The sequence below is a fragment of the Protomyctophum bolini genome (genome assembly GCF_963924005.1).
Source record: "Protomyctophum bolini genome assembly, chromosome: 4".
In the NCBI taxonomy this organism is placed as follows: Eukaryota; Metazoa; Chordata; class Actinopteri; order Myctophiformes; family Myctophidae; genus Protomyctophum; species Protomyctophum bolini.
This window is the reverse complement of record NC_137865.1, coordinates 29,730,443-29,754,623: the sequence shown is the minus strand read 5'-3', so window position 1 is coordinate 29,754,623 and position 24,181 is coordinate 29,730,443. Positions and strand designations below refer to the sequence as shown.

Here is a 24,181-nt window from a genome sequence, read left to right as displayed (position 1 = left end):
CCTTACCTATCTTATCTATGAATATATTCATATCTGACTCCAACTCCAACCATGGCCATGGGTCGCTATTTCAAGTAAACACAATTCGATACTAACCACTTACCGTGTAACACTCTATACAACATCTCTTCCGTCCACATGAGAGCGCTCTTTTGCTATTTAAGAACGCATCTGTGAACATCTGCCAGATAAATGGATCGCTTGAGACTATAATGAAGACCCGCCCACCTTCTGCACTTGTCAAAGGCACTGTGATCTCATCACACCGTTGCATTGCATTCACAGCACACTGCTTGCTTGCGCTGCGCACACGCAAATTACACCAGGAGTCAGAGAACCTTTCTTACAACAAATTCCATTATAATCGTCAGTATTTAATTTGTTTCATCGCAACAAAACAAAATGCTTAAAGTCAGGAGAACCTTCGAGGGCGAAAAACATCAATTGCAGGAGCTCAACAACAGACTTGCCCAGTACTTGTCAAGAACGAAGCAATTGGAGCACGAAAATGCACATCTGATCACCGAAATCAACAAAATAAGGCAAACGAAGACGGCTCAACGCGAACACAAATACAAGGATGAAGTGCGGGAGCTGAGGGGAATGGTGGGACAGTTGTCGTTTGAGAAGTCCCGGGCCGAGATGGAGAGAGAGAAGCTATGGCGAGAGTTTCAGATGATCCAGTCTCTGCGCCGGATGGAGACTGACACATGCAAAGGCGTGGATGGCGACCGTAAAGGCTGTGAGAAGGAGCTTCAAGGTGCTCATAACCATAACGTTGCACTCGAACAACGTTTATTCCAATTAGAGGGTGAATACAAGCACTTGGAGGACGCACACAGGCAACAGATTGACCATCTTCGCAATCAGGTGGATGCCCGGATGATGGTGCCCGTTACTCAAACTTATCACGGTCCTTGCACATCCCTGGAAGATGTGCAAGAATGCGCCCAGACCCTCTCCGAAGGATGGATTGACACCTTTGAAATGTATCAACGAAAGGTAGAAGAGATGGAGCAGTCAATTAGAGACGACCAAGCACGCCTGAATGATCTTCAAAGGGAAAAGATGCTACACGCCTCCGAGTTTAACAAATTTCATGCAGAAGTGGAACAGCAAAGTAACATCCAAATGCACCTTGAAGAGCAACTCGTGAATATGCAGGACAACTTCCGCAGGGATTTCAACCAGTATCAGGTAATAATGACGTCGGTATTATTATATTATGTAAGACAGAAAACAGCAATTAATACATTTGAGGAGGCAGCTTCATTATTGCCACAATTGTATCCCATATGCCATATCTATCTCTATATTATGTATAATCTCCTTTGTCCCAAAGACTCTGGCTACTCCCTCTGCTGTTGCCTAGCCAGTGCCACACCCACTACAATGCAATTAGCAGTGATGCAAGCATACAGCTGCAGCTACAAATTAATTGGCTAGAAGTTGGTCCTTAAGATATTTAATTTGTGCCAGCCCTCTGCCCCCCTAATCATGAATAAGGCATTATGTTATATGATTGCTATGATGCTATCCCCCCCCCCCTCTCTCTCTCTATCTCTACACACACACACACACACACACACACACACACACACACACACACACACACACACACACACACACACACACACACACACACACACACACTTTGGCTATTGCTGTATACTGTATTGTCCATTCTATGACTATCAGACAGAGACTTTAATGAAGCATTGATTGTGGTTGGATGACTTAGAAAAACTGAAATCCCCCCAATATGAAATATTTCTTGAAAAGGACTGGTGAGGAGGGCTATGTACATGTACAGTAAGAAGGCTGGGTCTCCACTCTCCACTCAGGCTGAAATAACAACAGGAATTATTTATGATTTCTGTTTCTATGTGTCCTATAATCCCACAGAGTGGGATACACTGGTAGCACATGACACAGTAAAACATTTTCATTGTATTAATTCTTCCAATTCAATAGATATATACTGCTGGGTTTGGTCTGAACTTGAAGTCAATAATGTAACTCATAAATATAAAAATGAATGCATATACACTTTGTACAGTATCAGCATTACACCCCCCCCCCCCCCCCCCCATCTAAAAGGATTGGATATACTGTATTCAGCAAATGGCATGCCACCCCTCCAAACTCGCATTGTATGGTAGCGAGACACGTAAACCAATTATCTGTGGTGGGAATGACAAATCCCCACTCTAAGATGGAGTCCAGTGCTGGTCAGTCAGTAGGCTAGTGAGTGACTAGACTGGACTGGTTACTCTGCTTTTGTAAGAATACCAGCTTTAATGTTGTCAAAAGTTTCTCAGAGCAGAGACCATTGTTAATACTCATTGAGGGCAATCTGTAAGAAGCAAGGTGTGTGAAGCAAACTGTCCTTCTATGGGACAACAGGAATTAAAGGGACAGCCACAGACTTACCTGTTGCAGATGATTCATGTTATCCGAGGGTTAAAACAGGAAGTGCTGAGCCACTTCAACATGTACCTGTAGAATCTACAGTGTAGATAGGTGTCAGAGAATCAGAGATGGGTGCCTTAAATAGCCCTCATGTAGCATAATATGCCATTCAGAACCCAATTCGGTGTCATGTTCCCAACTTCATACAGGAATAGGTTATAGTAGCCTCAATATAAACTGCTGCTCAAACCGAAGCAAACAAACAAACAATAATACAGGAAAGATCAGGTTTCTTCAGTCTGGTACACAACACTTTGCAATGCAAGACGTTGAGGGCTTGTAGATCTTCTGAAAAGAGACTCTGTGTCGTCAAAAAAGAGGGGACTTCATTATAGAGTTCAAAACGGGCCTGAGAATTAAGGCCCGGCCCTAACTGGGCCTTAACTGGTCCGGCCCGACTAATTGGCATACATTTTAGGCCCGACTCTGCCCTAAAACGTTGGGTCGGGCCGGGTCGGGTTTGGGCAGAATGATTGGCCAATCAACACCATCTTCATAATAGATAAATACACAAGCAGACAGTATTATTTTTATTACTATAAAAATGCAATATATTTAAAAAGAAATCATGGTAGCCCGAGGCCCGGCCTGACCCTACTGCATACATTTTAGGCCTGGCCCGGCCTGAAATTGTCGGGTCGGGCCAATTCGGGCAGAATTTGAGATCTACTTCATTATAGTCAATGAATTATATTCATTGTATAAATAGTGAAATATGTGAGATGAATTAAATCAATGTAACTTAAAAGATCTTAAAAGGTCACAATTGGGCCTGGGCTCAGTGGTCCAGGCACCTTGGCCGGTAGCTCAAGGCTGGCGTGGCAGTGTGCCGTGGGCTCGATCCCGACGGCCTTTACTGCATGTCACCCCCCATCTCTCTCCCCACTTCCTGTCAGCCTACTGTCTGTCCCTCTATAAAAAATATAAAATAAAGGCGAAAGCCACAAAACAAAACATAAAACAAAAAGGGTCACAATTGAATTCTTCTTGGATTTTTTTAGATGATTATTGAAGAGCTGGAGAATGAGCGGAATATGCTGGCCGACAGCATAGCAAACAAGGTGCGTGATTACCAGCATCTCCTTCAGGTCAAGATGGATTTGGGCATGGAGGTGGCTGCTTACAGGTAAGACCTTTTATTTTCTGTTTTTGTAGTCCGAACATACCTAATTTCCCTTGCAATGCACGTTTAATGGCTGCACACATTAGAAGGAATAATGCTGTGTGTGTGTCTGTCTGTCTGTCTGTAACACTTGTGTAAAGTGAGGGGCGCTCTCATCATCATACATCATCATACAACACATTCCGTGCTCAGCCAACAAAAGTCATTCCAGGCAATCACTTTTGGCGTCTTTACTTTTCTGCCATCACTTTTATCTTCAATATGTACTTTGCTCAGCCAATCAAATCATCGCAATGAGGTGATCAGCCAATCACAAGCCAAAGTTTGTGTTCACACAGACCCACAAAGAGAGCATACAGTTATAAGTTTGGCACCTGTCAAAGAAATGCTGTTTCCCCTCACAGCTTCCTCACATTCTGGCAGCTGCAACTCACGACTTGCATAACCCTGGCTCAGCAACCTAGTCTGGTGAAGATATAATCACTCTGGTGACTCCGGATACAGATACAAAACAATTCACACCCGACAACATAACATCTAACAGAGATGGTACAATTTTAGCTTTGCTTTAAAAATTAGGACTCGACACAAAACAACACTCGACAAACTCTGTACCCTTCCTCCCTCCCTCATGGGTCTTTAGTCCCCGTTCACTTCACCACACAGACATAAGCAAAATGATCCTAAAAAAAGTGAGAGGCCCTCTTATCATCATACATCATCCAATAAAAAAATGAATATACTTCCTCATGATTTTGTCAACTTATGTTATTATCTTTTAACCATGATACAATGTTAAACAAATATTCAATGTATTTAATGTTAATAAAATTATAATTATATAATTCTATATATATACCGTATAAAAAAGCCTGAGCTGAATTGAAACGGTTGCACTGTGTTTAGAAAAGTTGGTTTGCTCGTCTACATATGACGTAAATTATACTTTCATTGTCAATGGCATTTAATGTTTGTGTTGCCACAAAAAGCCCATTTCCTTTCATTTTCATTGTCAATGGCAATGTGTTGTGATGAAAGGCTGTATATAGGAGGGGCTAGTGCCCCTCAAAAAGACAGAGTGATGTCATACGGGACAGGTGGGGAATTGATGGGGGGTCTCTGAAGGGAGGGCGTTGTCATGGGCAGCCCTATATAGCATCAGGAAGTCTTGTTGTCAGACTATTTTTAACACAAAGGCACTGTTTACATGGCTATTTATATACAGTATATAAGCCAATGAGAAACATAATATTTTCATTTAATATGCTCTCTTCACCCCTGATGTTATCTATGCATTCCATTATCTCATCTGTCCATCCGTGTTGAAGTTTGAAGTGGAACTTTGTCTAGCTGAGGGGCTTAGAGAACTCTGTGTCTGTTAATGTCCAGATCACTTCCGGGGTATATTTGCCAAAGAACTATCTGCTTCAGTTTGTCTCTATATGGAGTTTTCTCCAGTGGCACATCTGGGCCTTTGTTTTGAATATTTGGAATAGGCTGAATGTTTCTTTAGTCATAGGGATGGCTTCACTGGCTTGTGAATCTGGGTCTATGTGACCAGCTTGCCTGTGCACATTTTCTGTTCATTGCAAAGGCCAGACAGCAGGGCATTGTGGGTGTTATTTTTAGGTCTGTCGTTTAGGAGTGTTGTTTTGGGAAGCACACTCCAGTGAGGTTATTCCTTTCTGAAGGACTTATGCTGTCTCTCGTTGTGTCTTTACTTGAACCGTGGCCAAGGAAAGGTGAGATAGTTGATCAAGTTTAGTTTATGGTCAGATCAGATGGCATGTTTTCGTGTTTTTCCTGAACACTGCTCTATGGTCAGGTCCATGGATTGATTTCTAAGCCTATCGTGTTCCGTGTTTTGAGATGGCAGAGCTGAGTGAACTGAGTGAACAACTTATGAGGTATTTTCAAAATGGCTTTAAGTATCAAAATATAAATATGAATGACGTTGAAATATGAACTTTAACAAACTATGCACAATTAATTATTTACTTTTGACAAATGTTTTTGTATTGTTTTTCAGGGCGCTCATGGAAGGTGAAAGAGTGGATATGCAAGAGGTAAACAGGAGGGTCAATCGGCATCAAAGAGAAAGAATAATAGGTACTGGAATTCATCAATTATAATTTGAGCAGATTATTTTGTTATACTGACCATATAGACTATAGAGGGTATGCGCATGCATAAAGTGAATGGCAGGATCGAGTGGCAAATAAAGTGGAAAAGTGAGTTTAACTTCGTTTAATGTCGTTTAATGCAATCAGATAGGACTTTTCTGTTTGGATGTATGGGCTGTCATGGCCAGAAAGTAGTTTTTTGACACTGAGTGTCTCCCACATAAGTTCCGGGTATGATAATGATGTCACGCACATACCCTCTATTGGAGTATTTTATGAAACTATTTTAAGTTAAATATTGTTACTATATGAATTATCGTTATATTCAGTATCAGAATGTTGCGTTATTTGATTGATTATATCCATTTAGTCATGTTCCATAATGAACTATAACATTAACCACGTAAACCCTCTGTAACTGAGATATCCTGTACTCGCAGGGAGCTGTCAGTGGGTTGTATAAGAGGCTCCGTTTGAGGAGGTCTTATAGCTGACAAACACCCTCTATTCTAAGTCAAATGGACCTGAGTTAACTGTACTTAACGTTTACATTTGCACCAAATCTCTTTGCCAAAAATAGCCGATCTACAAGCTCACAAGGTCTCCTAAACATCTGCTATTTTTGGCAAATGATCCCCCCAAGGATAGGCATGCTGCGGTTTAAGTGGTTAACATAAATTGCAGCAGCAACTGTGTGTGACATTTTCATTTATTCTGTGTTCCCAGATATCAAGCTGCCTTCACAACCTTACCAACCCAGGGCTTCCACCTCCACCAGACAACATACGGATGTCAGGTACTCGGAACACACCTCAAATCAGAGTAGACCTCCTGTGCCTCGATCTGGAACCATGAGTCCCTCTAGGATCATTCCTATCTCAGTTACAGGCAGGGCTCTCCACCAGGGCTCCTCTGCATCCAGGAGAGACATGGTCTCTTTCACCAAAGCTCAGGCTGCATCCTCGGCTGCCACCGCCGTGGACAAAACCATGGCCCAAAACCTAAACCGAAATGGTGAAGGCCCACAGAAGAAAGAAGCAGAGGAAAAGATTGTGAAAATCACAGCTGCCTCGTCACAAGCTGTTGTAAAGGATACATTTAGACCCATCACCTCGCCCACAGCTGAGCCCAAAGTGAGAGTGGTGTCGCCGCCAATGATGAGCTTCAACAGAAATACAGAGGCAGATGCCAAGAGTAAAGTCAAGCCAGAGGATTTGCGTGATGTCAAAGGTCAAGAAAGTACAAAGCCGAAGGTAGACCTGGGTGAGAAGAAGCCACTAGACTCTCCTATGGTACAGGAGATCATTAAGAATGTGATGAAACCTGCTGGTATGGATTCTGCATTCAGCCTCTCTGGAGAGTCACCACAGATGACCTACCATGTGGAGAAAATTGAGCAGGAGGACGGCACGACTAAGACACAGATCGTTTTGGAGTCCAAGGTGGAGGAGGAGATTGACATTTCTTCAGACTCTGCACTGGAAGAATTACTCAGCAGAGGGGTGAAGAAAGTGTCACTGGAGGACATCAAGGGCACAGCAACGGGGAACATGATCCAGAATCTGTTGAGCGGACTGCACGGGGCAGAGGACCTGGTGAATAAGTCGGTCAATGTGGAAATCATAGAGGAACCTGTCGACTCTCAAAGCGATGAGGAGTATGAGGCAGAGGAGATGGCTTTGGCCGGTTTCTTCCCGGCTTCTTCAGCTGTGTTCCAAATCGAGGAACTAGAGAATGTCCCTCACGATTCTAAGAATCAAAAGAGTGGTGGTGATGCCATGAAAAGCTCGGAGACCAACAGAGGCAGTGGCCAGAGTGGCTTTGTAAGAGTTCAGGAAAGCTCTAGGGAGAATGTCTCTCCGTATTTTTCCCATGACCAAGACGAGTATTTTGTCTCCACTCCAGATGAGAATCTGTCTGAACCTGAGGAGGATGTTGGTGGCATAACCTCATATGGCCATTATGGCATGGTGGATGACCTGTCGGATGAGAGGTATTATCAAGACGAAGGCTTTTCAACTGAAACCAAGGATGCTGACGAGTACAAGTTCATGTCAAGTGACCACTCGTTTGTCAGAGAGAGCATCCCAGAGTGCATCATCGAAGAGGAGGTTCACGTGTCCCCAACGGTGCAGGAGTCCATGCTTGAGATGTTCAAAGAGGACTCTTCTTTTAACCCCAAGCAACAGCTTAAGGGAGCACTGGAGAAGATCCAAGGGTCTGTGTCTGGTTCACTGAAGGACGAGTTGGCTTTCCTCACGAAAGTTAGCAGTGACAGTTCACAGAACGTAGCGGTCAGAAGCGTGCAACAATCCAGTGACAACGGAACCACGACAATCACCGCCGAGCTGAGTGTGTCTGAGACGCTGCAAGAGTCTGGCCTGCTCGAATCAGATGACGATGAACTGTCTGAAGAGCAGATTATGGCTGCTCTTCGGTCTTCTAATCCAGGTCTCCAAAAAGCTCTCCAGAGTGGTGCAGCAGGAGGGTACAGCTTGAGGATCTCCAAGCATGAGGATGTTACACACACCGAGGGTCTGGAAGGAGAGTCAGTGCCTGAAAAATCTGAGAAGCATATCCAGCTGGGTCCATCAGAGGCCCAGTCCTTCACCTTTCAGATGGACATGAACAATGCTCAGGCCAGCTCAGAGCGAGTGCTTCAGTCTCACGTGGTGGATGCTCCACTGAAGAGCTCTCATGAGAAAAGAGTCGCAACAGTTTACCTAGATAGTTCTACAGATGAGTAGAGAAGAAGAATCAACTCTTTCTTAATCACACATACAGTGTGTGCTGATAAAGCCATGTAGCATAATATATAATAAATAAAATTAGCGTATAATAATGTAATAATAAACTAGAGCAGGCAATGATAATAAACACTACACCCAATGATGTTTTCCGTTTTACAGGCTAGCTTCAGTTAGGGCACTAATACACATTATTACAACTTCATAGCTCAACCTTTTGATTGGGTTGTTTTGTTTGTATTACTACTTTTGCAGTTGAGTTTCCAAAGTTTCTTAAATATTCTATTTCTATCTCTATTTTTGTACTAACCTGTAACCACAACTAACCATTCATTTTGCCTTAGATATAACTTCAGAGTGCAATGACATTAATATACTGTATATCCTGCATTGCGCTGGTTTTTGTTGTCTAAGCCATTTACTTTTTCCATACGCAATAATATATTTCTTGAAAATGCTTTGCTTTAGAAGCGAAATGATTGATGATAAAAAGCTATTGTGCAAGTATATAGAGGGGGATGTGAATGTGTTTGTTAAGGAACACTGAAAATTCATGCAATTCAATTACAATTATCCAAATATTTGTCTAATATATAGCCTATTTTGAATGTACTATTCATTCATGTATAAATCAAATGCATGTTGTGGAACTTAAATGGTGATTCAAAATGTGTGATCAAAGTAATCAACGTGTATATACGTACTGTCACTGCCAACATGTTAAAGCTGCACCATATCTTACTAGTCATTAATTTCTGAATTTGTCAATCAATGAATGTGTTTAGGGGGCAAGAATAAGATATCATCTGTCATTGTGAATTCCAAAAGTGTTTGAAGCTGTTGGTAGGATGACGGACAAGTATGATATATGGGGAAATCAGTGAATTAAAGTGGTATTTCACTTTCACAAAATTGTCATTTTATCGCCAGAGTTTTTAAGTTACTTGATTTAGTATTTAGATATTTTATATTTATTTTAGCTGCGCCGACTTTTCCTATACAAACCCATTGTAACTTCGAACCGTCCTTGGTTCAGGTGACTGATATTGTCCTTCTAATATGAGGGAGCTGTATTTTTTTCAATGACTATTTTCATTTATTTTTATTTTTTCATTTTCTAAAATATATACAAAATAAATATTTTTTTTAATAGAAAAAACACAGCCCCCTCACGTAATACAATATCAGTCAGCAGAACCAAGGACGGGTGTTTTCGATTAATCTATCATGGTTAAAATGAAGTTTAAAATTACAATTTGTATAGGAAGTGACCGAGGCAGCTAAAATCTATATAAAATATCTAAATACAGAATCAAGAAACTTAAAAACTATCTGGGGTGTTCACATCACAAAGCCTGAATAGAAAAGTGAAATATCCATTTAAGAGTAGGTACTGTACAGCCTTGGTGATGAGAGTAATGATAAAATATAAGCATAGCTGTTTCTCACTAAAGCACATTATACCTGTAGCTTGTTTGAAATTGCCTTTCTTGAATAATGATGTTCTGCTGGCCCACAAGGTTTCACCTGCTTTGAGATGAGAATGTCGTCACTAGCGTGGCTATATTTGGATTGGCTAGCTTAGTGACACTAGAGTGGTCTTAGGGTGTGCTGTGCACTAGTTGTAGTGGTTCTGTATGGTTTAGCTCATTAGTGCTTTGCACGTCTTCTCTAAGCTTCTTTACAACTCTAGATCCCTCACTTCTTAACCACAGAGCACACCGTAAAATGTGTTCAAAATGTACCCAAATAGCCCATTTGGTTTCATTTGTACACTCATGGAGTTACAGAGGATTTTACTCTGTCTTGCAACACTTTTTAAAAGAAATATAGCTGAATATGAATTCCATGATGTCAAGATCCTTAAGATGATTAGATAGCAAAACTAATAGCTAATGTAAAAATATGTTGCAATCTAGTGTGCCGATGCAGTACAGTACATAAACATGTGCTTTAAAATGACAAAAACTGCAATAATTTGTGTAAAATGACCAGAACAGTCTTAAATTGAGGCTACATTTTTGCTTTAAGGCAATCCAGTACAGTACATTTATGATTTGAACACTGTCATTTTTATTGAAAGTCATTTGGACACTTATGCAAACCTTAAAAGCAATTAAAACGCTATTTTGAGTATGTATGTTTTGTCATTCTTACCAGCTTGCTTATTTCACAAAATGTACAAAATGTCTTGCAGGCCAAGAATAAGATGAACAACTGTCAGTTTCTGTCTTCTGTCAGTGTTGCCCATGTTGTCTTGAAAGCAGACTAGATTCAAACGAATACACAATGAAAGGGAGATGATTGAAGTCTGTCTTGATTAAACCCAAGCCATGAAACATCTTGCGGCAACAAAGTGTCTTATGTTGGTGGCCCAGCTGCCCAACCTACAGTTACAGTACAGTAGCTGCAGTCAACAGGTTCTCTACTCTAGGGTCAGAGATGGCGCCTTCCCCTCTTTTCCATTGGCTGGTAGAGCTGCACAGGATGCTGGCCTTGTATTCCCACTACCTTGCTTCTGCCGTCTCCCAGCAACCCCTGGTGCCCTGGAAAAAACAACACATGGTAATACCACAACAAACAACATGCGTTTTTTATCATGTAGAATAGAATAGAATCTATTACTCAGTGCAAAGTTAATGATGGTGAATCTGATTTATTTGTAATAACAGTGTGAATCGTAAAGGATGACGCATGTACTAGTGTATACAACTTAAGATGTCTGTGCATTTACCTGGCCAGCATGTCCACAGTGTTCTGTGTAGCTTTGGTCTTCTTATGCTGTGGGCCATACATGATGTTCTGGATCTCCAGACACTGAAATGTAAACAACAACTGAGTGGTCATTGGAATAGAAGCCATAAGATAAAGAAAGCATTTCAGATGAAGAGCTACTGTATTAACATCCCAAAATAACCACTGTTCTAGGGTGGGTTTCAGATAACGATAGTGCTGACCACTTGGAGAGTAGGTTCTCCTCCAGGTCAGCGAATTCATACTTTTAGGTCATTGCATGTATTGCATGCATCCGTATGTATGGATGTAGGACTCCAAACAAGTTACAACCAACCCAATAATCTACACTGATGAAGTTCTATATATCAAAGATGGCTTAGCTGTATGATGTCACTAGCTAAACACAATGTGTTACTGCAGAACACATGCGTACCAGATACACATGATGTCATGTAACAACAAAGATAACACTGTCATAAATAATGGGATGTCAAGAGAACTTAGCAGGGAAAGAGAGAGTTCAAGGTTTCCCCATTGGCAACACAGAGTAGGGCATTCTGGAACAGTTTGGAAATGATCCACTTGGCCAGAAGAATGTTTTCACTGCTACTAAGGTTGATGTAATGGAAGGCTTTTTCCAACAGTATGACTGAGGGAAAATGTCAAGTGTGTGCGTGCGCTGTGCGTGACACATTGTTCTATCTTTTCTCTTGTCTTTGGGTTTCATGACATGTATGTACATACAAGTGATGCTTCCTTCGGAACCCCCTAATAATACTCCAATGCAAGGGCACATCTGTTCCCAAGACAACCTTCATGTACGGTACTTGTTTTTGTAAATTCTCATGGCCAACCCAGATTTCTGCATGGAACATCATTCTTCCAGGGTGAGCTCGTTTTGCCGTGATTAAAAAAACATGAACAGTCCGTCCTGTCCTGTGTCAGGGGGAACTTATGAAAGGTTAGCTGTCTGATGAGATGCAGACAGATTGGGGGGGGTGGGGGTCTGAGGCACCCTGTGATACTTGGACTGTATCTGCTTGGATACAATAACAAAGCAACATAGCAACTGGTATCCTTAACTCCAAGCATGTCATTACTCGTGTAAAAATCCCTCCTTTACTGAGGCCATTTTAGTCTGTATGGTGGATGGAGGAACTGAGCTTAGAGGGCAAAAAAGGGGGGGTGAACTGTCATAACAGGTGACTCATAGATTATATCAGTATTTCTTACATTGCTTTAATGGAACTTTCAAGTAAATCAGTATTCTTCCACCACTGCTTCTACTTACACAGACTTGTTTAGAAGGCAGGCCACTTTAATTGAGGTCATATCCCTTTAATTGAAAGCAGTTAGTAGAATTCCACTCTCCCTCCAAACTTGAGCTGCCCATCTGTTTGGCTCCATCCAACGCGAGAATTCTGTGTGATATTTTACACCCACGAGAGTGGCTCTGCACCTCTCCAAGATTAGCATGCTACTCTACTGTAATGGCGCAGAGCCTCAGAGACCACGGTGAAAATAGCTCATCTCAATATGACATGAACACTTTGTGTATATTTAAGCCGGCTTGTCGACCTCGTATTGGTTTATTTCGTTATAAAAGAACCACACCCTCTGACTCCTGGCCTTTAGGAAAGGCCCTCCCAAATATCTTGGCTAAGAAAAAAGGTCAATATTATGTCATGTGTGGGTGAATATAACATAGCCATAATTAGAATATAGCAGGCGTAGGTTTTCAACCAGAATGTTTTACTTACTGTCAGCCTGCAATTACAGGCTATAACAATCATCACAAATGAATGTATGCTGTATGCGATCCGCAACTACTGTACCTTCCTCAGGGTCTTGTGGGCTTCCTTGATCCGGCCCTGGGTCATCTCCACGCCTCCTATCAGCTGTAGGGTGTCCGCCACCTCGCCACTCAAGTCACCAAATGCAGACCTCTTTGGCGCGACAGACAACCTTTGCATCTCCACGCATCTCTGCAACGGTACACATACGGTAGATTCAGGAACAAAACCTGCTGCCTTCAGCGGGGCTAGCTGCAAAGAAACCCCAGGCAGCAGAAACCATTCCCAGGCAGTCACACAAACCCCTGAGAGGCCACAAAAAAACTGTGAGAGGCCCGATTTATACTTCATCCTATGAGGGTGTGGCACTATCTTCAAGCTCACAACGCATCACATTGAAGATAGGCTATTTTGTGAGCTTATAGATCCTTTGTTTTCGGCAATCCACACCATCACAACATGTATATAATCATGTGCAGTGTGTGTGTGTGTGTGTGTGTGTGTGTGTGTGTGTGTGTGTGTGTGTGTGTGTGTGTGTGTGTGTGAGAGAGAGAGAGACCTCTTGCTGTCCGTTGAGCAGGAGGAAATGACAGTAGTCATCCTGTGCAGTGAGGAATGCTACATCATGTGGACCTACACAGCTCCTGTAGGCACTCAGACTCTCATCGAAGTAGTGAGCTGCAGCTTCTGGAACACGGGAGAGATGCAAAGTGCAAACAGTTCTTCATTACATTATGTTGGTCACTATCTGATGATATTTTGGATTCCGTCTCCACCTGAACCCCCCAATTGCAAAACAATATATATGTTACAATAGCAGCACAAGTGCAGTGTTCTCCGTGAAGCTACATCTGCACAGTAGTCATTGTGGGTCCATTTTTAGATACAGTTAAATTAACACTCCACATTTTATTGTGCACCATAATGCTCTGTTAAAACATGATCTGAAGGCTGGATTTACATATAGGAAGACAATGGGACATTCAAATCCCAATTAACTCATCCTACGGCGCTAGTCTTGTCTACTATCTCCAGCCTGCGTGTGTGTGTGTGTGTGTGTGTGTGTGTGTGGACATAGACTCACCATTGTGATGGGGCTCTGCTGCACCAGAATGGACGAGGGCCAGGCTGTGAGAGATGTGAGCCCCATCCGGGGCCCCTGGGCTCTGACTCACAGCTATGGCATGAGCCTAGCAGAAACACCCACATGAAATAAGACACATCACATCATCACCATGTACCAACCACGGAAAGATTACCTTACCTCTCAAGTATACCTCATATATCTGTGTGTGTGTGTGTGTGTGTGTGTGTGTGTGTGTGTGTGTGTGTGTGTGTGTGTGTGTGTGTGTGTGCGCGCGTGCGGGCGTGCGTGTACATTGTTGTGGCTGTGCATGTGTTTGTCATGTCGTCTCTTGCCTTGGACAGATGCTGTATAGCTTGGTCCAAATGGCCTCGGGCCTGCTCAATGGCTGCCATATCCTTATAGACGGAGCATATCTCCTTGGGTTTACCTCCTTTGCCCTCCAGCAGCTGTAGAGACCTTTCACACTGATCTAAGGCCTCCTCTGGCCTGGCCTGTCTCTGATACACCCTACACAATAGATTTAAAATGCGTAGTTCCATTATATAGATATTCCACTGTTACGTTCTTAGGTTATATGATTCATGATAACTACTTTTTATATATGTGATGTATTGCCATGCTTTTTGTTTTTGTAATGTAAGTCGATTAAGAGCGTCTGCTAAATGCCTAAATTGAAAATTGTAAAAATAATGATCCAAACAGTCAGAGAAAGAGAGAAAAGCAGAAAGATAATTATTTAATATTTTAATTACGAAAGCAAATTCAGATCGCATCCATATTTGTTGTATGTCAAATAGCGAACATAAATGTTATTTATAAAGTGTCACCAAGTTACAGTGGTGATGTACAATATAAACATTGTTATAAATTAACAGAATAAGTAGGGAAAGTCAAAAACATAAAAATACTAAATATTATGGCATGGTTATTTTTTTGCTAAGTTACATGATCACATTTGAATCCATTTATAATTGTGGATTCATTTGAAAAGTCTAGTCCAAAACAATGTAATGATGACTCTTTTAGTTTTGCAAAAAATAAACACTAATTGGGCTAAAAACGGCCATGCCCACTTGGCCAATTGTGCTTTTGTGATGACGGCAATGGCCGTTTTTAGCCCAATGAGTGATTCTTTGCAAAACTAATGCTTGGAATGGATTCAGCATAATTGTTGTCACGGAAACGGTCAGTGGCGTGACGTCAGGCCACGATGTCACGTCACCCTATAAAGTATGGCGCAGAAGACAGAGTTCCTCAGAAGTGACCCAGAAGAGATTACCTCAGAAGCGTCAGAAACGTTCAGTGTATTCCAGTGTTCCAGAGAGATTAACTCAGAAGCGCCAGATCTAAGAAACTAAGTGCTAAGCCACGGCCAGACAGTAAGACCGAAGCGGCGCTAGTCAGAGAGATCAATTCAGAAGATATATATAACATAATATAAGCACCATAAAAATACATCAAGATACTTCGGGCTCAAGCCTATAGACTCCCACCCACAAACCTACCAGCCCTTGACAGCTGCCTATGAATATAGGAAATCGTCAGTACAATCATGAAAACCCCCTAGTTTGACACGTCACATGCTACATAAAGCATGATGACATTTTGAATATTTTGCCTTCTATAGGTCACATATTATGCCAATTATGAAAATTGCTCAACATATGCAAGTTAGCATTCGGCAGTTTCCACATGCTGGGGACCCATACTAAACATTTATAACATAAAACGTTGGTGTACTCAACATGTCCGGGTTCACATTCTGGCTACTAGACTACCGTAAATGGTGATGTAGATGAAGATTGATTCTGATTCTGAGTTGTGCGACTGCTTTTAAATTAAATATGATACATGCCATGCTAGAAGCTGTGAATACACCATGACTGGAAGGAACGGTATAGCTTCCAGTACTGCTGCACTCAGCTGTCTATCTGTATGTGTATTGTGTATACCCAGGACTGCCTCACTGAAAGCGAGCTTCCTATAGTGTTGGTTGGGGTTTCCGTCAAAACAGGGCCCTGGACAAGAGTGAGGGCTTTGGCTGGCTGGCTGCTGCCTTTGAAACCTGGCACAGTGCACACTAGAACAGAGCAATCCCGAACCAAAGCATTGCTTGCAGTCTCAGGCTGCATCCATCAACATGTCCCTAACAGAGTCCTCTGGGCTGCTGCTCTAAACTCTGTCTCATAAATACAACCTACAACGCAGGGCTCAGACTCCCAATTAAATGTACAGTATGATGTCTAAATTAGGCTTGCCCTTGCAGTCTCCTACAGTGGAAATCATGTAAACACAGGTGTGGATCCAAGAATGGGTCACGAGGACATGGGCGTGGCACAGAGCAGGTCAGTGGCACTTATGCACTGCAAAATCTTCATCTTCTGCAAATTCTACTACAGACGACAAATATGTACTTTATAGGGTGCTGCTATACACATTTAATATTATACATCAACCACTTTCAACCTGGCATCCCTCTAATGCATTATACTGTAAGGGCCCTATCATGGGCCGAGTTCACTAAAGCCTCTATTTGGGGATTTAGTATTGCACAAGGAGTGTTCCCCCACAGAGGTTGTGATCTTGGACACTAGCCTTTATCCCTAAAACACCTGCACTACCCGTTACATTATGCATAGGTGTGATTTGATTAAACCAATCACCCATGGCCACACCTCCAGTCACAAATAACAGAGTCGGCATGATGAATAGCGGGTTAGTGTGGGCCTAAGACACCATTTAGGAACAGTGCAAGCTGTAATTCACGGGCAGCAGGTAGTGCCACCGGGTAAGGCACTGGCAAAAATAGGGCCCTAAGTATGTTTATTTATTTAAGTGGTTAATGCATACAGTGCAAGGCTAGGTTTAGATGGTCTTAAAATAAACCCTCATGGTCTTCTATTTAAGGGCCTGCTGGGTGCAAAAGAGCAAGAGAGAAGTACGAAGAGAGACAAGAGAGAAAGAGGAGAGATTGAGGCTGGAGGAAGGAATGAGACTGGCTCTATCCATATGCTCTGCTAACAGCTTCAACTCCCTATAGGAGGGGTTCAGGGCTCTCTAATGGACTCCAAATTCAATTCAGCTCTGCAGTCAAGGAGGCAGCGTTTCTTTGAGCATGGCCCACTCTCATCAATACCCTCACTAGTAGCCACGGTGCGATCGTCACCATGCAGGCAGGCAGGATGCAAATCAATCTTTCTACATACACACTCTGCAGAGTTGACGCATGCCTGGTTGCCCGGATGGCCGCTGATCCAATTTGTTTATCCACAGAGTGTAGATGGCTGCCAAGCTGTAGTCACAACACTAGGCTGGTTATTCGTGTCTGATGGCTGAGCGGTGGATGGTGGCAGCAAAAATCCCCCAATGTCCATCTCTTTTCAATCAATTTTTCCATGAATAAGACTATCCAAACATGCCTTGTGGGAAGTGGGAGAGTTTCCACTGAGCAGTCCCAGATCCTTTTAGGGCAGCATGGAATAACTCCAGCACAACTGCAGTCCAGCGAGGCCGGATCTGGCCTTTTCTGCCTGCACGGCCAGACCTGGAGACAATGCCCCTCTATCCTCTCATTCACCATGTATCCTTACACACTTCCTGGTGGGCGAAGGAATACAGTAAATGCAGCTGGAATCTAATCCTGAGTTTACAGTGTGTGGAATTACTGTCATCAGAGATTTAGACATAAGCGTTAAGTGTTGTTGCCAAGGTGCCCACACAGCTCTCTGTTAGTGAACACTACCAGACCATTACTGACATTACTTTGCTCTGGGCTCCCACTCAGGCAAAAATTAAGTGCCTATTCTGTCACACAAATTAATAGATATGTATTGCTTGTTGAAAATGTGTTATTTACCACAAGGACATAGTTGCACGAAGTATAATCAGATTTTTCATTTTTCGTAACAACCATTGTAATGACCAGCATTGTTATTATTATTATATAGTCTATTGTTCTCAATAATGTAAAACAACAATTATACTACTAACTACCGGTCTGCACTGAAAAGCCATGCAAGGTACCAACCAGCACATTGGGTGCAATTTGGGGTTCAGTGTCTTGCCCAAGGACACTTTGACATGTACACAGGAGGAGCCGGGATTCGAACCGCCGACCCATGGATCATTGAACGACCTGCTCTGAGCCACAGTCGCCCGAATACAATGTTTGGACTAGGGTCTATAACAGGCAGCACTGAGCTTTATTGTTGCAGGCCTTAGTGGAAACATTCCTCTGATCACAACATTATCGACTGACATGGGCTTTAGAGCCATGCCAAACGCTTACTCATCACCCAACAAAAGAGGTTTAGCGAGATTAAACACCAGCCACAGTCTGCACATTTTTCAATTACACAAACTCATGTCAACAAACACTCACAATGACCACTTCAATTTAGCAATCATATTCTGGGCATGTCATTACCGGTGCAAGTGAAGCTAAAGCAAAAGTTTTTGCTTATTTAAAATTGAAATAAACCATAAAATACATTTTGAAAAGTATTTCCTTCTATTCATTTCTTAAATCTCTGTCAACCTGTCACGGGCATGTGTGTCTCACTCATATGACCCCAAGGTGTAACCTGTCGAATGAGGTTAGGTTACAGGGAATATCCTATCTGTATCTGTCTGACCACTGGTAATGTTGGGATGGAGGAGGCAAAGGAAGTTTATCAAATTAAAAAGTGGGTGAGAACAGAAGGTACAGTATGAGAAGTAGGAGAGAGGAGGTCATCATAAAAAGCTTAAGAAGAAGGACAAACTAAATACGAGAGCTGTGTTCAAAGGTGGAGGAACTGAACACAATTGGAGGCATGAAGCAAAACGTGATGCGCGTGGAGCTGACAACGGAAGTACGTCAGATATCAGGGGTACAGCACAGTGCATGTTTTCCCAACTTGCATCGTTCCCAACATGCATGGCATGCAGGCCCTAGTTTAAATAATAATTCAACTTCAGCACGATGGGTACAATATGGGTGTATTGTGAGCTTGTAATTCGAGTTATTGTTTTAAGGCTATAAGTTCTTTAACATAGCATTCTGTCTGACTTCTCTCTCCAAGGACGGGTGCTGTTTTTGTGTGTTCTGCGTCCATAGAGGGCAGTACAGTACAGTACATCTCTCCAGCTATGCTAGACTATCAGTCCTGCAGTGTTGATGCTTGTGTGTAGTAGAGCCTCCATTGTGATCCCCTAGCTCTTTCATCTTCTCCTCAGCCAGGGATGACCTTGAGCCCTTCCTTGTCAATATCGACACAGCTACAAAGACATACTTTGAGGGCAGAAGCAAATCAATAACATGCACACAGTTTTCTGCACATGAGACAAATAAAATGATCAATGGGTCTTTTGTGGAGCATGGCAAAATAAATCCTTTACAGGCACTAGGGGAGTGAACCTGATGGTGACGGCCATGACACATGAAGGTTGGGAACAGTAGTAAATCATGGAGGGTAGTGGGGGAGGGGCAGGGTTGGGTGACGTGAGATATTCTTTAAAAAAAGAGAGAGAGAGAGAGAGAGAGAGAGAGACACACACACACACACACACACACACACACACACACACACACACACACACACACACATACACACACACACACACACACACACACACACACACAGGGAAAGAGAGAAACGGAGCCAGGGGGGAAAAGCAATTAAGAAAACAATCTAAAACACGCAAAGAGCAGGAGAAATCCGAGAAATCCTCATAAGACCATTATGCCTCTTCCCTCCATGCTTGTGCTCTAGTCTAGCAGTCACTGAACAACTGGGACATGCAGAGACCCCACCCAGCTGCTCAGCCACGCACCCCTACAGGCCAGTGTGTGCACCACACAAAACACTCCATCACAAAATCCTGACCTAAAAGTCAGTGTGCCCACTGCCCACCGAAACACTTTCAGTGGACACAACCCCTTACTGCTTGTATATTCCAAAGGAAGACTAAATATTTCAATAAAGAATGACATCCTTCAAAAGGAGTGATGTCAAACCAACCTAACACAATATTGGAGTTGGTTGATTTTCAACAGATTTGCGAGACATCATCGCCCTCTTGTGGCGATATCTGACCTCCAGAAGAGGTTTCTGGTAACAATTTTTTTTGGTTGTTGTTATTTACAGAACTAAGAAAGAATAGAACTGGCACATCTACTGGATGGCAGGTGCAGGACCTATGTGCAGGACCAACAGTGGATAAGGCACTATATAAAAAAATTAAGTTTGCACACTTCATCAGATGAAGCGGACTCTGATACGGACTTCAAATGAAGTCTCTGTGTCGAAACGTTAATCTATAATAAAGCCTTGACTGGGAGCTTTACCAAGTTAGTGTGCCGACTTCTATTTTGTATATGTTATTTACAGAAGACCCTCTCTCCACCTGCCACTTGAACATGATACTTTAATAGTCACAGAAAATAAATAGAGCAAGGCAGGTGATTTCCAGGCAGCACTCTGGTAAACACCAAACTACATTCTACCAGTATAAGAAACATAATAACTTTCAACTTCTAATCATAATTTGATAGACTTTCAGTTGTGACTATAACTCTAGGTTAAAAAACAATATGTATAGTTAATACACAATGGGAATGTTTCTGTACTGTACCTAGATAGAAAAGTGGCGATTTCCAGTTCATTCTTTATCTTCTCTTCCTGAGTGATGCCACCCTGCCGATGAAGCTCCTCCACTATTCGCTCTGCCTTTAGATAAGAGGACTCTGCCTCTTCAAAAGTTAGGAGAGTCAAGGGGGAAAGACATTTCTCAGGAAATTCAAAATAATATAATTTAAGTAGATGTGCTGGGCAATAAATTGGATTCTATGAATATATTTTAATTAATAATGTGAAATCAGTAATTTCGAAATATTATTTTAGTGATATCTTATAACAAAATAAAGGAAATGTATTTGCTCAAACCATCTCCCTCTCTACAGTATATTTTACTTTCTTGGAAACAAAGCTGAAGAATTGTGGGCCGCATTCATAATTGCTACAATAATGCCTTGCACTAGCTCACATACTTTCATCACACACATGTTCAGTTGTTTACAATCACAGCAGCCGTTGAGAGTTGAGACAGAAAGGATATTCGGCTGTGAGACGCGCGGCACCTCCTTGTGTCAGCAGAATGCAGAGGAGACACGCGAGCACTTGTAGTCTGTCCTCTCTGGGGGTGGACATGGGACAGCAGAAGGGCAGCAGCTCCCTGGCCAAAGACGAGTGCTCCTGGGCCTGGGCTGGCCAGCCTGGGAGGAGCAGAGCATAATCACTGTGTCGTATGATCGTATCTGAATGTGAACCGAAATAATCTTTGAGTTTGGATCTACCGTGATGTTGGGATTATTAAATCCATTATCCACTTTAATAAACTACGGTACTAACATTATTTTACTAGTAAAAGTAAGTATGTAAAAGTTTCAATGTTTCAAAAGTTTCAAAAGTTTCAAAAGTTTCAACTGCAATGTGGAAATAGACTATGTTACAAGTAAAACTCAAGGGATATTTCCCTTTCAAATAAAAGAAACATTGAAAATATAAAAATAAATGAAAAAGGAATGGAAAAGCCCCCTCACGCTTTAGGACATTTTGTGGGTGAAGGGGCCGTGATTTTTCCATTTCTAGCCCCGCCCCCAGTTGAGAAACTCTATACAATACACTAAATGACAACAAATGTGCTATTTATTGTACAATATCCTAAAGATATGTATTATGGTAAAGACATTTTAGACACACCATTTTTGCTTGTGCATTTACCTTTACTATGAAGGTATACATCAGCCAGTCTGGCATGAGCCTTAGCTAGTTCCAGTCCGTCTCCGTGTACAAGCCTTGTCAGGGCCACACATCGAACTAAGTCCTGGATGCACGCATCAATCTGTGGAAACAAATTAATACTACTACTACTACAACACTACTAACAACATGTTAGCTAGGTGGCTCATCATGACTTGAGAGACAGGGACAGTACATCAGCAGCCCTTGCCGTCATACTAACTGTGCTCAGCTGTGCACATGCGTAAGCTATGCTTGGACAAGAAAATTCTTGTTTTTCTTAAAAAACAGGTTTATAAACTTCATCTTCATCTTCTATGAGTACATGAGAGTAAACTAGCAATGTGTGCGTGGGTCCAGAGACTCCTACTTCGAAGTATTATGCATATTCTATGTGTGGCCAGTGCACGGCACAGTAGTGTTTATAGTGGCTATTATGTATGTATATTAAAAACATACAGTGTGTGTGTGTGTGTGTGTGTGTGTGTGTGTGTGTGTGTGTGTGTGTGTGTGTGTGTGTGCATATGCTGTATTGTATAATGTATGTCTTAAGTCCTTGTTTGTTTATGTTTTTGTTATCATGTTTTCTTTACTGATGTATAGGATAACTACTGTGCACATGGAGGCTTGTGTGCATTTTGTGTTGAACTTGTTTTTCTTTGAATTCAGGTGTCAGCAGCAACTGATAGATAAGTGATGGTTGTAAAATGTCATGTTTTTTATATTGTTTTAAACTTTTTGAAATGTTTTGAAAGTTTCTAAATGTTATGTATGCCTACAATGGCATGTCAAAAATAGGGTGCCAGCTAGGGCAGGTTGGAAGTGGTAAAAAAATGTATTTATGGAATGCCTGCCCTGCATGCCTAACCATCTTACCTGTTGACTACTTTCCATATCTTGGGCTCTTCTCTTGAAATGTTTGAGTTTTTCTTCAGGAGGCATCATGATTAATCCCCTCGTAGTTGGCATATACCCTGTTTGTGGAGGATTTACATCACAGACTGGTGATGCAACAGTCCCATTGATGCTGCTGTCAGTGGCTCTGAAATACATACCCATTCATCATCATCATCATCATGATCATCATCATTATCATCACCACCACCACCTATCTTGACGTCAATGTTTTGCCCTTAATCCTGTGTAGGCTGTATAGCTAACTAAGCTAAGGCTACATTAACCTAACCTTTACTACATTTAAGTTTATATTCTTAATGTATAATTGTATATGTAAATATACTTATAATTATTAATAATTTTACGTAAAATCACAGCCTAGGAGTTAGGACTAAAGCCGACTTGGCTTTTTTAATCTATTTATTACAGAGGTGAAGAGACTGAAGACTAAATCAACAGATAAATGATGAACTCGATGAACGAAGTTTAGGACTGAAGTCGACAGGAGACCGCGACCGTGGGACAGGACAGATGCAGTCCAACATCGGTAATGTATTAATGTAATGTAACGGACCGGTACCTACATTTCACCAGCAACTGGGGATTTAGAACTCGTTTCTGTAAACGAATGGTCGTCGCTCATTTTCCTCATTCAGATTCGTTTGTTGTCGTTTTGCTATAGTTTCCGTGGATACGCAGCTAACGCACTAACACTACAGCGTCACCGTGTGTAGCTGTTCCCCTCTGGACTGTGAGTGCATGGTAGGCTACTGTACATTACGCCCTCTTCGTTTCTTGCTGAAGATTTTGAGTAAATCTGTAAGTAAAAGCCAAGTTGACGCCGATGAAACGTGTCCACATACTACTAACTGAGGGTAACTGCACTAACCGGAGAACTCGCCGGTTTTTCGACTCGTCGCGGTTTAGTGCATGTTAGTTGTCTCCACCAGGCCGAAGGCATGGGGAGATAGTATGTTTTGCACCGGGTGTGTGTGTTATGTCCGTCTGTTACCCTTACCAGCTAATCTCCAGCGAAACTTTGCACACACTCCCTATGCCAACATGAACCTCTGCCCCAAATCTTCCAGAACGACCTGTTATAGCGCTGATAACAAACTATCCTTACACCTGGGAAAAACTGAATCCATTCTCTTCGGATCAAATAGTAATCTCAAAAAGGCAGATGGCTTCTTGGTTAGAGTTGGTGATGATATTATCACACGGAAGGATCAAATTACCTACCTAGGTTCCATCCTGGAGGCCAATCTTTCCGGTGATAAGATGGCCACCAACGTAATCAAAAAAGTCAATCAAAGAACAAGATTCCTCTACAGGATCTCCTCACTGGTCGACAAAAACACCTTGAAGACCTTAACAGGAGCCCTTGTACAAGGTTTCTTTGACTATGCATCCACCTCCTGG

At 42.1% G+C, this 24,181-nt stretch overlaps 2 protein-coding genes across 3 annotated transcripts; one reads left to right on the top strand and one right to left on the bottom strand.

Annotated features, from left to right (window-relative positions):
* Positions 1-267: 267 nt before the first annotated feature.
* synm (synemin, intermediate filament protein) lies at positions 268-10,601 on the top strand. The gene is made up of 4 exons (XM_080761397.1): positions 268-1,197; positions 3,474-3,598; positions 5,625-5,704; positions 6,445-10,601. The coding sequence occupies exons 1-4, from the start codon at positions 403-405 to the stop codon at positions 8,463-8,465; spliced, it is 3,021 nt and encodes a 1,006-aa protein (XP_080617523.1). The 5' UTR covers positions 268-402; the 3' UTR covers positions 8,466-10,601.
* ttc23 (tetratricopeptide repeat domain 23) lies at positions 9,829-23,507 on the bottom strand. Of its 2 annotated transcripts, none has more exons than XM_080761398.1 (11): positions 23,344-23,507; positions 22,739-22,904; positions 21,845-21,965; positions 21,180-21,336; positions 20,697-20,822; positions 14,414-14,588; positions 14,079-14,184; positions 13,554-13,681; positions 13,037-13,186; positions 11,200-11,282; positions 9,829-11,011 (listed from the first exon to the last, which is right to left on the bottom strand). In XM_080761398.1, exons 1-11 carry the CDS (start codon positions 23,409-23,411, stop codon positions 10,891-10,893), a joined length of 1,401 nt encoding a protein of 466 aa, XP_080617524.1. In that variant the 5' UTR covers positions 23,412-23,507; the 3' UTR covers positions 9,829-10,890. The 2 variants fall into 2 exon arrangements, with proteins under 2 accessions (XP_080617524.1, XP_080617525.1); XM_080761399.1 differs by having other exon boundaries at positions 13,632-13,681.
* Positions 23,508-24,181: the final 674 nt, after the last annotated feature.

Coding starts and splice junctions, on each gene's coding strand:
- synm (XM_080761397.1), top strand. CDS start 403: ATGCTTAAAGTCAGGAGAACCTTCGAGGGCGAAAAACATCAATTGCAG. Junction 1,198..3,473: donor GGGATTTCAACCAGTATCAG/GTAATAATGACG, acceptor GGATTTTTTTAG/ATGATTATTGAAGAGCTGGA. Junction 5,705..6,444: donor TCAAAGAGAAAGAATAATAG/GTACTGGAATTC, acceptor CTGTGTTCCCAG/ATATCAAGCTGCCTTCACAA.
- ttc23 (XM_080761398.1), bottom strand. CDS start 23,411: ATGAGGAAAATGAGCGACGACCATTCGTTTACAGAAACGAGTTCTAAA. Junction 21,966..22,738: donor ATATGGAAAGTAGTCAACAG/GTAAGATGGTTA, acceptor TTGTTTCCACAG/ATTGATGCGTGCATCCAGGA. Junction 14,185..14,413: donor CTATACAGCATCTGTCCAAG/GCAAGAGACGAC, acceptor TGTTTCTGCTAG/GCTCATGCCATAGCTGTGAG.